The sequence below is a fragment of the Gopherus flavomarginatus genome, chromosome 12, assembly GCF_025201925.1.
Source record: "Gopherus flavomarginatus isolate rGopFla2 chromosome 12, rGopFla2.mat.asm, whole genome shotgun sequence".
NCBI lineage: Eukaryota > Metazoa > Chordata > Testudines > Testudinidae > Gopherus > Gopherus flavomarginatus.
In genome coordinates, this window is record NC_066628.1 from 37,563,607 (window position 1) to 37,578,744 (window position 15,138).

The 15,138-nt window shown below is 47.3% G+C and overlaps 1 protein-coding gene across 1 annotated transcript in view; it reads right to left on the reverse strand.

The window, feature by feature from the left end:
* Positions 1-12,986, reverse strand: part of MYO15B (myosin XVB) — an 84,545-nt gene extending 71,559 nt beyond the window's left edge. Inside the window, exons 1-8 of the mRNA XM_050920582.1 lie at positions 12,966-12,986; positions 12,823-12,884; positions 11,441-11,504; positions 9,806-9,915; positions 7,901-7,975; positions 4,354-4,450; positions 2,743-2,846; positions 1,029-1,092 (exon numbers count right to left, since the gene is read on the reverse strand). Coding sequence (XP_050776539.1) covers positions 1,029-1,092; positions 2,743-2,846; positions 4,354-4,450; positions 7,901-7,975; positions 9,806-9,915; positions 11,441-11,504; positions 12,823-12,884; positions 12,966-12,986 — 597 coding nt within the window. The remainder of the gene's footprint in view (positions 1-1,028; positions 1,093-2,742; positions 2,847-4,353; positions 4,451-7,900; positions 7,976-9,805; positions 9,916-11,440; positions 11,505-12,822; positions 12,885-12,965) is intronic.
* Between the last annotated feature and the right edge of the window lie 2,152 nt (positions 12,987-15,138).

Genomic DNA, 15,138 nt, shown 5'->3' on the forward strand with positions numbered 1-15,138 from the left:
CCAGAGGACATGCTTCCATCCTGATGATGCTCATTAAAAAAAAATGCATTAATTAAATTTGTGACTGAACTCCTTGAGGAGAACTGTATGTCTCCTGCTCTGTGTTTTACCCACATTCTGCCATATATTTCATGTTATAGCAGTCTCAGATGATGACCCAGCACATGTTGTTCATTTTAAGAACACTTTCACTGCAGATTTGACAAAACGCAAAGAAGGTACCAATATGAGATTTCTAAAGATAGCTACAGCACTCGACCCAAGGTTTAAGAATCTGAAGTGCCTTCCAAAATCTGAGAGGGATGAGGTGTGCAGCATGCTTTCAGAAGTCTTAAAAGAGACTAACATGGCTACCACGCTTAAAAGAGCAACACTCTGATGTGGAAACTACAGAACCTGAACCATGAGAATGCCTGTCCTAGCTTTCAGGTGAATTGTAAACAAGAAATGGGTAGCATTATCTCCTGCAAATGTAAACACATTTGTTTGTCTGAGTGATTGGCTGAACAAGAAGTAGGAGTGAGTGGACTTCCAGGCTCTAAAATTTTACATTGTTTTATTTTTTAATGCAGTTTTTTTTTTACATATTTTTACATTTGTAAATTCATCTTTCATGATAAAGAGATTGCATTACAGTACTTGTATTAGGTGAATTGAAAAATACTATTTATTTTGTTTTTTTTACAGTGCAAATACTTGTAATCAAAAATAAAGTGAGCACTGTACACTTTGTATTCTGTGTTGTAATTGAAATCAATATATTTGAAAATGTATAAAACATAGACTATTAAGGTTGGAAGGGACCTCAGGAGGTCATCTAGTCCAACCTGCTGCTCAAAGCAGGACCAATCCCCAGATTTTTACCCCAGTTCCTCCAAATGGCCCCCTCAAGGACTGAACTCACAACTCTGAGTTTAGCAGGCCAATGCTCAAACCACTGAGCTATCCCTCCCCCATAACACACAAACACAGCCTAGACATGCAGAGATTCTGACCTGTTTGAGGATGTGGGGGTGATTGGTTCTTACCTGAAACACAATGCGGGACTTTTCCAGAAGGTACTGGGAGATTGACGTACCCACCACGACCCCACTGTGTGTGCGAGAAAGAGGAAGAGAGGGCTTCTGTGAGAGAGGACTGAGGGCTTGCTGGAGACCCAGCTATACTCTGTACAGGGGGCCAGGCAGAGGGAGTCCTTACCTAGAGATACAAATCCAAGATGCAAAATTTGGATCTGAATTTCAAAGCCCATCGACACCAAAGTTTAGGTCTTCAGAGCTGGGATCTTGGAGCGGCTCCATTATAGAGAAAGGAGCCAGCTCTAGAATATGCATCTGGATCCAGGTTTAGACTGTGAACAACCTCCCCAAATTCAGGGGCACTTGGATCTTCCTTCTCTACACACAGCAAACCACAAAGATCCCCCTGAGTAATCCCCAAAATGGTCCCAGGCGTAACCTGTGCATGTTCCCTAACCATTCTCCACACATCTGTGCTCGTTGTTTCTTTGTGCTCCCTTGTCTGTCTACATCCACCCATCATCTCTTGTCTTTTACTTAAATTTTAAGCTCTTTGGGGCAGAGACCAGCTTTTTGTCCTGTGTTTGTACAGCACCCAGCACAGTGGGGTCCTGATCCATGACTGACTCCTCTGTGCTATTGCAATAATAACAATGTGCTGTGGGGGCTAGAGTTTGGGAGAGACCTAAACATTACGTGGGAGTTATGCTGTAGGGATGGTTTTATTATAGACCTTTACTTAGTAAAATATTTGCCATTTCAAAGTAATAGCTTCTAAGTTGACTTCTTCCCAGTTCTCACCACATGTACCCCAGGGCCCTCCCCAAGGAGGAGGTTTTGCAGCAGCTACCCAGCTGGCAATGCAATGGTGGAGCTTTTCTTGGAATGCAGCGACACAAATATGGTTGAGCAGCATAGGTGCTGGTAGGTGTGGATAGATCAGGCATTCTCACACTTCATTGCACTGCGGCCCCCTTCTGACAACAAAAATTACTTCACGATCCCAGGAGGGGGAACCAAAGCCTGAGCCTGCCCGAGCCCCACTGTGTTCTCACTGGTTCAAACCCACGATACAGCTCCAGTTAACATTGTTCAGTCCTCTCTGCACTGCAAGACTGAGCCAAGTTAGAACCTCACCAGCTTCTACTGTGTTGTAACTGGTCTCAAACACGGTAACTTGCCACTCTGAAGCAGAGGTCCAGCAGATAGGGCCCACTGGACTGGGAGTCAGGAGACCTGGGTTCTTTCTCTGCAACTGACCTGCAGTGTGACCCTAGGCAAGTCTGTTAATCTCTGTATGCTTCTGTTTTCCTTCCCCCTCCTTTTGTGTGTCTCATCTATTTGGACTGTAAGCTCTTTGGGACAGGGACTCTCCTTCCCTGGGTGTATGTAGAGCACCTAGCACAATGGAGCCCTGATCTCAGTGTTATTGTAATAAGGAGAGTACAGTAGATGGGGGCTTGGTGGTTTCAATCAGAGAAATCTTGCAGGTTTCATGTGTTCTTTCATAGACAAAACTCAAAAGCAAATCCAGGGGTGCAAATTGACCCCCCCCCATAGAAAGTGGGGGGAGAAGGAGGGCTGTTGTTGCATAACCCCCCTGTACAACTCGCTTCCCAGCAGATTAGCACTGGATCTGTTCCTGTGCATGCCTGACTCATTCTCCTCCCGCTCCAGCATGCATCACTGCACAGCTGGCTAATGGCAGCGCCCTTTGACTCACTGTCTCAGGTGGACACGCAGAAATTTCCCAAAGCGGCTCGAGTTGTCGTTGAGGATGGTTTTAGCATTCCCAAAGCTCTCCAGGATGGGCTGTATGTCACAGGGCTGGAGAGGGCGGAGGATACAAGACCTTATGTTAAACAAACCAGATAACACTGTGGCATTGCCCAGAGATCAGGGCCCCATACATAAAACAAAGGGATGATCCTTGTCCCAAAGGGCATTGGACTGAAAGACATGACCAGAGACACAAGGTGAATCCAACAGCCGGCCAGAGGATACAGCTCAAAGGAGCAGTAACACGATACAGAGCCGCTAGCACTAGGTCGCTAGCTGAACCCAAACCTAGGCTGGGTGACTGATAGCTGTTCCCACCTCACTGCTGCCCAGTGACCTAAGTTGCTTTTCAGTTGCTAAGTTCCTAACAGGTTAGGTGTCCGCTTCACAAAAACTGTCTCTGCCATAACCGGGCCCTTTCCTGGTGATCTTGGTAGAGAGACGGTTCAGAAGGCTGAATGGGCCTTACAGATGGGCCTTCCAAGCCAGAGGGGAGGTGCAGCCTGGGGAAGCTTGTGCCACTTCTACCCCTGCCTGTTCTGTGAACAATCGGCGCAGGGTTCTAAAGCTGTGCACCAAGCACCCAAGAGCAGTGAATTCACTCAGAGCCCTTATACATTCAAGGAGGTTTTCAAAGATGCCTAAGCGCCACTGACATCACTGGGATTCTGGCTTCTTTCAAATGAGATTCCTGTGGGCCTGCACTCACATGACCTGAATTCCAAACTGCTCATCCATGGGGAAAGTGAAGCTAGAAAATGTTCTCACTGGTTCAAGCCGGCCTTAGACGCCAGTGCCTGGTGCCCCAGATCTTAGCAGGCTGGTGTCTGGGCCTTGGACAGCTAGATCAGCTACCTTTGAAAAGACATGGACTGAAACATGCAGCCACTGGTGCCCCACTTCATGGGAAACATGGCCAGCCACACTCTGATGCCAGACACTCGCCCCTCTGTCTCCACCTCCAGCTTAAGAACAGACATGAACGGTGTGAGCCCCTGCTTTGCTTTTGTCTTTCAGTCCTGGTCAGCTTGACATTAGCCAGTCCATGCTGACCCATTCTATCCCATGCTCTACTATTCAGTTTCTTATATTGTGCTCATCACCATAGTATCTGAGCCCCTTCCTGTAGTGACTGACACAACATGACTATAAGCACACATCACGGTACATAGGCACCGACTCCATGGGTGCTCCAGGGCTGGAGCACCCACGGGTGCTTAGCACCCACCAGCAGCCGGTTCCTCCCACCTAGCACCTCCCACCCGCTGGCATCCCTGTCGATCAACTCCTCCCTCTCTCTCCCAGCGCCTCCAACCTGCCTCGATCAGCTGTTCTGGGGCATGCAGGAGGAGCTGCATGGAGGGGGAGCAGCTGGGATGAAGCAAGCATGGGGGAGAGGGCAGGACTGGGCAAGGCAGGGGTGGGAAGAGGAGGGGCAGGGCAGGAAGAGGTGAAAGGGGTGGAGCCTGGGGCTGAGTGGGGCTTGAATACCCCCTGGGAAAGGAAGAAGCCAGCGCCTGTGTCGCAGTACATAGAAACATTAGCCACCCCTTACCTGCCTGATCCCAGGGCTGTCTTGTCTCTGGTACAAGGTGCTCAGGTACTGCATGATTGCTTTGGCAGCTTCTGTTTTACCTGATCCACTGTGCCCACTGGGGGAGAAAGGGCTAAGGATCAGAGATGGCTGTAAGGATCGGACTAGCTGTGCCTAGAGTAATTAGGCAAGATTGTCAACTAGTGTGAGTCAGCATAGCTCTGCCTAAGACAATGATTTACAGCAACTCAGGATCTGGCCCATATTGTTTAAAAGTCTGGCGGCAAGTTAGAAAAATGGGCCCAAGCAAAAAAACCCAGATCCAGAGCCAACCCACTTCCCTTTCCACCTCAGACTGTGGGGAAATCAGCTCAGGCCTATGAGGAGCAGCTAAGTTCAAGCTACACAAGCAGGTTGTGAAAGGAGAGGCCTAGCTTTTCCCAGCTCTCCATTCACACAGCTTCCCTGCACCAGACAGAGTGACACCACACACGACCAGAGAAACACAAGAGAAATGCCTGACATCATAAAAACAAAACTGTCATTGGCTGATGGTCTGACCATACTCTGAGGGCAAGGCATTGTAATCAAGCAACTTTTAAAGGCTGCCGGCTTTACGTATTAACCTTTCCATGGATGTCGTACACACCACAAAGCCAGTCAGCACAACTGTATGTCATCCTGTTTCATCTGCCCAGACAGGACTAACCCCTTCTCTGTGGTGGCTGAGCCATGTTGTGTGAAATATTACAAACAGCATTTCTTCCAGCAGCAATGTATTTGCAATGGCAACCAATCAGCACAATCAGCATGGCAACATCACTTACATGAGGGGTGGAAGTGCCCTAGAAGTTGGTGAGTCACAGGAGTCCAAACCATGGCCCTGACTCCTCCGTGCCATGCCACATCCCCAAGGCGATGCCCCCACACCACCCCTCCCGCTTCTTTCCCCTCATCACTTGCCCTTACAGTCAGTTAAAAGTGGGAGGCCATGGCCCCCTGGCCCTCCTGTTCTGGCTGCCCTGCCAGGAAGTGCTGTGTGCCAGTATGATTGTTTCAAAAGTGACACTGACAGATGTCATCATGAATAGCCAATTGTGAGTGGGCAGGTCTCTCACATGCTCAGAGGCAGCTGGAGATGCCCCAAGAGGGCAAGACTGTTAGGAACATAGGAAATGACAGACTAGATCAGATTCAAAGTCCATCTGTCCAACAGTGACCAGCACCAGATTCTTCAGAGGAAAGTGTGAGAACCCACAGTGGGCAGATGTGGGATAATCTACTTCCCAAAGTAGGTCTCACCCTGGTCTCCCGGTTAGAGATTGGCTTAACCCCTGAAGTATGAGGTTTAACATCCTTTCCAGCATTATCGTTAGTTATAACCACCCTGGATATTCTCAGTATCCATATGAGTGTCCAACCCCTTCTAACTCTTGCTAAATTCTTAGCCTCAATTACTTCCTGAGGCAATAAATTCCATAGTTTAATCTACACATGGCGTGAAAATATTTCATTTTACCAGTTTTGAACTTTCCGCCATTTCATGTCTTTCAAATTCTCTGTTCTTGTGCTGTGCAGCATAGAGAACACAAGCTTCCGATCTACCTTCTCCAGATCATTCATTATCTCATAGACTTATGCCCCCTCTTATTCATCTCCTTTCTAAGGTAACCATCCCAATCTTTACCGTCTCTCATCACGAGAGTGTTTCCAGGCCACTGATTGTTCTTCTCACCTTTCTCTGAACCCTCCCCCACATTGCTCCAAGTTTCTGTAATGCACTTTCTAAGATGGAGTGAGCAGTACTGTGCAGAGTATCCAAATAATACATTGCAAAGATTTCTTGGTCTATAAAAATGGAAGAGGGGGAGCTGAACCTCAACTGACAAGCAATTGAACCAAGTGATTGTGTACAGTATTACTGTATTATAAAAGTGTATAGTGAGGTCTCTTCTGAAAGCTAATGGCACATTCGTGACTAATAATCATTCTGAGATGTATGTATTTTTATGAGGAAATATGGATATTTAATGATATTAGGCTTTAAATTCTGTGACCAAACAGGGAGAAACAGGATTTGCTCCCAGGCAGGAGGGAAGGCAGCTCTCTACCTGTCTCCAATGAAATATAAGACAGATAAGACCAAAAACAGTAGAAGCCACATTTACACAGAAGTCAGCTAGGGGATGGGAAGTCCACGGGGAGAGAAGAACAGCATGAGGCCATCTTGCTTCTTGAAACAAGGTCATTGAACTTTGGAATATATAAGCAAGGACAGAAGACATCTTTGGCATCCATCACTAGACAGGCACAAGGGGACAGAGTTCTTGCAAACTGGGAAAGATGGGTCCTTCAACCAAGTTGAGGTTGAAGTGTCTGGGAACTGAATATAGGTGAGAAAAAACATCTTGAATAAAGCCAATCCCTTCCTAGATTAAGTTTGACACTTCTAGAAGCATGTCTTCACTTTTATTTGCTTGTAACTCTGTCTAACTTTATTTCTTGTACTTGGCATCACTTAACCTATGTGCTGTTGTTAATACATTTGTTTTATTTTTACTATAAATAACTCAGTACTGTATTTGCAGGGAAAGGTGAATAAGCTGTGATGTGCTTTTGTCTCTTTAAAGGAGCAATGAACCTTATTATTTCTCTGAAATGTCCTGGAGAGGGCCGGGCATTGCAGAGCAAATGGTTTTGGGGAAATCTGGGACGGGGTCTGTGGTGGGGTTACCTTTCAGGTTGTAACAAAGCCTGGTGGAAGCCAGGATGTGGGGGCTGTAAACAGGCTGCTGGGGCCAGAGCTGCTAAACTAGGGCTGTCTAGCGCGCGTGCGCACACACACACACACACACACACACTCAGGGTGTGACCTGCATGCTTGTGGGCTGGCTGAGAATGTCCCAGGCTGGGAGCTATAGCAGTAAAGCATTGTAAGGCACCCCGGGTTGCAGGGCAAATGCTGACACAACCCCTTGCTGGTCTGGATTGCATCCCCCCAAGGTATGACAGTGACAGCTGCAGATTTTGCTATGTCCCTGCTCAACCCCCTTTCCAGATCATTAATAAATACATTAAAGAACACAGGACCTACTTTAGAACCTTGAGGTCCCCACTGTTAACTTGCTGCTGTGATGAAAATTCATCATTTAAACTTACTCTCTGCTGTCTGTATCCTAGCCAGTTTTTGATCCAAGACAATACTTTGCCTTAGAACATAATTTCTTAGCTTCTTTAGTAGCCTCTTGTATGGAACCTTGTACAAGGCCTTGTAGAATTCTAAAAGATCAGTGAGGCATGATTTTCCTTTGCAAAATCTGGCTAGTTAAACCTTATTATATCACGATCTTCCACGTTTTGCTCTTCTGTTTTTATAGATTCAGTCATTTTGCCAGGCACAGATCTAAGACTTACTGGTCTACAACTCCCTGGATCACCCAGAGAGTCTTGTTAAAATATGTATACCACATGTGCTACTTTTCAATCCTCTGGAACAGTTGTTCAAATAGGGTAGAAACTTGAAGAGAGAGGAGGAATCTCAGCCCCATACAATGTCCTCATTTCCTACCTGATGACGATGCACTGCTCTTGCTCTGAAGTCTGGGACAGAGTGTAGGCCATTTCTGCAATGGCAAAGATGTGTCTAGATGAACAGAAAAAAAAAATTCAATTTGTTACTTTGGTCCTGATTTCCAACCTGCACAAACACAGCACCATGGGTTAGTTAGCAGATATCTGCACTGGAGGCGAGCCTGTAACAGAATCCCAGATCCGAGAGTCATGGCCAGAGCCAGTGTTAGCCCACTGGGGGCCCCAAACAGGAATATTTTTGTCCCCTCCTCTTCCCCACAATACTGAAACAGGCAAGCTCTTATAATAAAAAGGGAATAGGGGGCCCTATTGAGCTGCTTGGGGCCCTAAGCAATTGCTTAGTCTGCTTATGCCTCTGGCCATGGCAGCATATGAACAGCTGGACATGGGAGGGCAAATCTCTCACTGCTGCAGCTCCGCTAGTAATAGCCACCTTGGGAGCCCTAGTGTGACTAAGGCTCCTGTAGCCAACAGCTTTTTAAATGTCGTGTGTCATTTAGACTCGATCTGAGCAAGTTGAACAAACCAGTGGCCACAGGAGCCTCATCCAGACTACGGCTCCCAATGTTGCTAGCTCCAGCAGAGCTACACTGGTGTTAGCAATGGTGGGATGCTACTTCCAAAATCCCTAGGGATGGCCACAGTCTCTGTGGTCATCAGCAGGGATTGAACCTGGGACCTTCAGCTAAAGCTGAAGGAAACTTGAGCTGAAGGAAAAACTAGAAGAGGGAAGCTGTTACAGTAGTTGCTGAATCCAGCAACTAGACAAAAGCATCTGCACAAAAGGCCTGATTCAAAACCTACTAAAATCAAGGGGAGCCTTTCCAATTTACTGCAACGGCTTTTGGACCAGGTCGTAAGCCAGCGTTTTACCTGAGGATCCATGAACTTTGGTGGTTCGGAGCTGGATGCAGAACCAAACATCACAGCTGGATCTTATCACTAGCATGGGCTAAACACCCTCCAGCCTGGTTGGAAGTGAAGATGTTCTCAAAATTGTGGCTCAGCTGGGCCAGGCAGTGCTTGGATATGTAAGTGCTGAGTATCATTATAGCGCTACACAGGGAGGGGCATTTGTCAGGCTAGGGGAGATTTCAATAAACTTCTCTTGTTTCAGTCTCTGGCATCTTAATCCCTCAGAATAGTGGTTGCCAACGCGGTGCCCGCGATGCCCCCATGTTCTGGACCCCGGGAGAGCACCTGCCGAAATGCTGCCGAATTTCAGCGGCATTTCGGCGGGGACGCCTCTTGATGATGCCGCTTGCCATCAACAAATGACATCATTGAGAGGTGTCACTCCCGAATTTCGGTGGGGAAGCCTCTCGATGATGTCGCTTGTTGACGGCAAGTGGCATCATTGATAGGCGTCGCCGCCGAAATGCCGCAGAAATTCAGCGGCATTTCAGCGGATGCTCCACCGCGGCAGTGGTCCTTCGTCTGGCACCCGCCAGACGAAAAGTTTGGGGACCACTGCCTCAGAGTGTTACTGCAAGGGGAAGAGGGAGGTTTGATTAGGGTTACAGACTCTGAAGTGAGGTCCTTTTCAGTCTCTCTCTCATTAGAAGAGTTGAGCCCAATGGCACAGCTCAGGTCTCAGCCCAAGCTTTTCCTACATTCAGTGGTGTTTGCATCAGGCCCACTTTTTCTCCTCAGGTAGAAATCGTTAGCAAATAAAACATGGCATATGGCACCTACAGCAACAATATCAGAGTGCCATACAAGTACCCCTGTGCTGGATGTATCATACACTTCACCCTGCACCAGTCCTACTCCAGAGATGACCTTTGGCCAAGTGAAATGGTCCTGGGAGCCCAGGGGCAACACAGGATTCTGCAGGTTAAGAATAATGAACAGAACAATGTGAAGAAACAAGCATACATACGGGGCATTTTTGGAGAGTGTCCCCTGCTGGTACTGGGTCACCACCTCTTCCAAGCAGAGATGGAGGGGCTTGAAAGGATTCACAGAGACCAAGATTTGCCCAATGTAGGTCTAGGAGGGAGGAAATAAAGTTTGGTTTTATTATATCCACTGGATGATTAGAGATTTCTGGATGGGATCTGGAATTTACTGGGAAGGCCTCGAGTATATATTGCATAACCAAAACAAAAATGAAATCAGATTTATAGCAACATTAAAGAATCTGATTTAAACTTCTGGAAGCCAAAATCATTCTGGGCAGAGCTGAGCTTGACTGTTTTGATTCGCAAAGTGGCTTAGTTAATTTGGGAGGCATGTTCTTCATATCCACACACTTCCTCCAAGCTCCATTTCAGAACCAAAGTGAAACTTGGCCAAAGCCAACATGTTCTGCATAGTTTGAGGCCAAAACCATAAACCCTATTTGGCATTCTACGGATGAGAAGGATGGGTGTTCCCTCCTAACTTAGCCAAGCCTGACACTGGAGCCAGGTGTTCAAAGAACACTCAAAATCAAGGGAAACTGAAGGCTTTCCAGGCTGCATCACAAACATTTCACACTGCCCCAGTTCTGGGTTCAAAGCAATGATCATCCTCTCTCACCCCATTATGCCTGGCCATTCAAAGGGTCTTAGAGCAGTGGGTAAATGCCTGTGCCAAATAGGTTACAATACCAAAGCACAGCGGGGTGAGATTCCAGAGTTAAGGAGTGACCATTCTGCAAATATTCTTGGGTTCCACACTTCTCTGTCCACTTATTGGCTTCATTTACCACTGAGATGGTTTCTCTGGCTTCAACCTTCCAGACTCCTCACTGGGGGACCAGCAAACCCAGATAGCTTCTGCCTCAGCAGCAGCTATAAAGATTCTGCCATCAGAGCCCTCAGTTGTGCTGCTGATGGCAAAGCAGAGCAGATTCCAGGTCACTTTCCTTCCTGTAGCTGCACTGGCTGTGCTAGGCTAACAAGAGTAAGGTCTTATCTTTGCCAGAAAAGCGAACTGATATGTCTTGTGTGAAAGACATACAAGGAGCAGATCTGTTGTGCTAGTTTTACCTAGTCACTTATTTAACCACAACCACATTCGCTCTACACTCCCCTGTCTGGATTGCATACAGCAGAAACACATACACACACACACACACCCTCTGGTTTTCTATTGGGTGTGCATAGAGTGATGGCAATTAGTACAGGGGTTAACAACGACCATGCAACTATGTGGGAGCTGCTGTGATAGGATCCATTACCTGAGGTGCACTTGGTGCCTCAGTGGTATCCTGCACTGGCTGTGGGGAGAGGGACAGTCTAGTGCTGACTTTGAGACTGGCACTGGCCATGCTGACCATAGTGGGAGCAGGTAACAACTGTTTTGTGAGGTTTGGGAGGGGGATCTGGGGCTACACGAGGAACGAGAGAGAGGTCCCATGCTGGACAGATACAGCAGGTGAAACCGCGGTGACGCCAACATCTCATCATTACTGGGAAACGTTGGGACCCTGGGGACTGTACTCTGCTAGGGCTGGATGGGGCAAGAGAAATCCCACCCTCAGATTCCTTGTCCCACATGAATAAGAATTGAAAAAACCTAGCAGCCATACGTAAATGAAATTGCGATGGAATCTCTTCTTCAGACACAGAAGGACTGAGCTCTCACAGACCTCCCTAGAAACACAAGATGCGAGCCGTCAGCCAACTTCATCCAAGGACCTCACTCATGTATTACAGTCTGTTGGTCATCTGAGGGATGCTGCAAGATGGGGAACAGATGCAGCATCCATTGACTTTATATAGTAGGCCCAGAATATGGCAGGAACAAGCAGGGCCAGCCCAAGCTGTTATGTTACCCACAATGGAAAATGTTTTCAGCAACCCTGAACAGACGAGCAAACAAAACAACCCACCCCTATTTGGTGCCCCCAGAAGTTGGCTCCCAAGGTGACTGCCCTCATCGCCCGCCTCTGCACTCAGGATTGCATGTGGGCGTGTGTATAAGAGAGAGAGGGGGAGAGGGAGAGAACACTGCCTGGATGGACTGTGACCCATCCATGTCTGTGCGACTGGGCTAGCCCCTACTGTCTGCAACCTAGAGTATATCAGCCTTAATTCTGCTACACAACCATGTGGATTTCATCAGTTTCTACTGGTTTTAGCAGTGCTAAAGCTTGCCAGGGCCTGTGTGGGGAACTCCCATGGGCGTTCCTGTGTCAGCTACGGTAACAATCCCAGTGATACAAGACATGTTAGAGAGCCTGAGCCTGCTGCAGCTGGTCAGTGGGAGGTTTGCCACTGATTTCAGTGTGAGTAGGATCAGGCCATTAGATAGATGCTCTGCGTCTCGTCCCACAGATTCTCCTTTTCCACCACATACATCACACAAGAACAGTGTGCTCTTTGTTACCGGCTATTTTACCAGACAGTGGCCTAGTAGTTAGAACAAGAACTCAATTCCATCTCTACCATTTCTCTCAGCCTGGTATTAGGAAAGTCACGTCAGCTCCCTGGGCCTCAGTTTCCCAATCTGTAAAATGCACTGATCCTTGAAAACCCATTTCAGGACAGGATGCTTCTAATAGTGTAGATGGGGTTCCCTGTCTGCGCCTCCAAGGAGGTCAGATAGCCATTACGAACCTCTCTTTTTCTGATGTTCCTCCCTGGAGATACAGTGAGCAAAGTGTACTCTGCCTATGCACAGAGGAGTTTGGGAAGGGACTGCACAATACTGCCATGATTCCCCTTACACCAGCGCAATTCCCCACCCACTCCAGTGCAGGCCTGGGCCTAAATAGGACAATTCAGCCCTTCCTCTGGTTTAAAGGGTCATCAGTCCCTCATGGTCATGAGCATCTAAGCCACTCAATTTTTTAGAGTTATAGCTCATGTTCTACTATTTGCCTTCTGCTGAGCCAACAGTGTCTTTGATGGGTAATAAATAAGCCCCAGCCACTTCCTGATATCCACAGAACATCACTGACATACTTACTCCAGTCTGGACAGATCTTCAACCTCCTCAAGCTTCACGGAGTGGTTTTCATCCAGGTACTCCTGAAATGTATGGGAGAAATGGCTATGAATTGCTTGCAGGTTGACAGCACCCTAAAGCTTACGTGCCTATTGAGAATATACCTGTTTCCATGTCATGTCCATATCAAGGATATCCTCAGTGACATCTTCTGTCTCCCACCTTTCTCTAAATGTCTTTGGCTTGTAGGTTTTGACCAGATCCTGGTCCTTATACATGGCCCATTTGCTGAGGTTCTCAATGGTGAGTCACGGGAGCAGCAATTCAGAGTTCAGCCATGCCATAGGATCACACCCTAGAGTTCGCCGCTGAGTCCAGTGCACGTGGGCTGGGCCTCAGACCCAGCATGTTGGATGAGATTTGCAGCCTCTTTGTTAACGTCTCCCTCAAAGTAAGAAGCCATCAGATCCTCTGAGCCCTCTCCTTCCTCCTTTGGAAGGAAGTCCTGCCCATACTGATAGTTTCCAGCTGCCTCTGGGAAGAGGAGGGGTTTAGTGGCCTGGTATGGTGACTGCCCTCTTTGCCCCTTTACGAGGAACTGAGATTTGGATATATCTTTCCCCTCGGATGTCTTTATCCCTTGGGATGAGGAGCTCAAAAGCCTAGTCACTCTGTACTGAGTTGCAAGGCATTTTGTTTGACTCAGATCACCTGGCATTAAATGATCAATTTCATCATTGTGGGGAAGCCCTTGACTGGTCCTCTGACAGGTTTGCTCCTTCGAGAGGTCATGTTTGAACTTGCAGCCAGGCTGCACAGACATCACTGCTTTCCTGCTACATACATCTATTGACTGTGGCTGTGATTCACTATTCCCGGAAGAAACATCTCTTGTCTTCACCATGGGATGGACCCTGGGGAACACAATGGCGAATTTGGCATCAGTGACACTGTTCTTCTCCTTAGCAGGTCCATCCAGATTTAGCAATTGCAGAGAGGAGCTAGCTTCATTAAGGGGAGAATCACATGAAGCCAACTGGGCTTCTTCCAGCTCCTCTGCCATCTCAGTACGAGGATGATCCCATTCCAGCAATGGCTGAGAAGAGTTTTTGCTACTCAACTCCCTCTTGCTCTGTTCTCTCGCTGGGCCAGAGGAGGCTCTGACCTGTCTATTGATTAGTTCAGTAGTGCTAACAATCCTGATTGCCATTCTTCTTCTGAATCCAAATGGCTTGCTGCTCCTCTTCCCAAACTTCTTCAGAAGCCAGCCTGAGATACCAACTGCACGTATCACGCTCAAAAAATGATCTTTCAGGCTTGCTTTCATGGGAGGCTTTCGGCTGAGCCAGCTAGTTACTTTTCTAAATGCCGAAAGGGTGAAGCCCTTTTGCTTCAGCACTCGCTCTTTTTCAGCAGGTGCCTCTTCAACCACTTTCTCCTCCGCTATCTCTTCTCTTACTGCTAGAGTCTGACACGAAGCGTGTTTGACGTTCCCAATTACTTTCCCAATCTTCTCTCTCTTGTCAAGATGCTGCTTATCAATAGATAGGTTTTTAGTGCTAGAGGAGGAGCTTGAAACACTGGAGAGACTTAATCTTGGCTCTCCAAGATCCTTAGCTATATTGGACTCCTTAAGTGCCTTATAGGTTTTTGTGGCACTCTTTTTAGAAGGGACCTTTTGAAACTTCTCCAGGTCAAAGCCAGTTTCTGCTGCCTTCTGGAGAGGACTCTGTTTACTTCTTGCCAACAGTTTGGCCTGGGCAACTTTATGATTGTTTTTCAGATTCAGGAGAATCTGGGATTGCATAATGAGAGGACCACACTTCTTTGCAAGTACAACCACTGAATCCACCCTCCTGTTGCTGTCTGAGGAAGAACTATCCTGATGTACGAGTTCTAACTCTTCACCTTGCTTTATTGTCTCAGGCTTCTGGGATTTCTTTTTTGGCATTTGCTGTATGGGCCACGCAGGGCCATCTTTCGCCATCCTGCCGTTGTTATTCATATTCCCTTCCCAGCTGTCTCCTGGAAGGCCTTTGCTCAAACCCATGTTAAGGAGCTTTGCTTTGACAGTGCAAGGCAGTGGTTTACTTCTTGGTCTCTCTCGCTTGTTGTCATTGATTCCTTCAACACCATCCTCCTGGCTTTCAGATTTAGCTTGCTCATCTTCAGACATTTCTTCACTGTTGTCTTTTTCCAACAGATTTTCCTGTTCTTCTTCATCACTCTCATTTTCTCCCTTCACTGAGCTTTTGACTTCATCCTCTGAAGCCCCTGCACTATAATCTTCCTCGGTGCTATCACTTAGAGTAGATTTTCTTTGCTTGGAGACTTTAT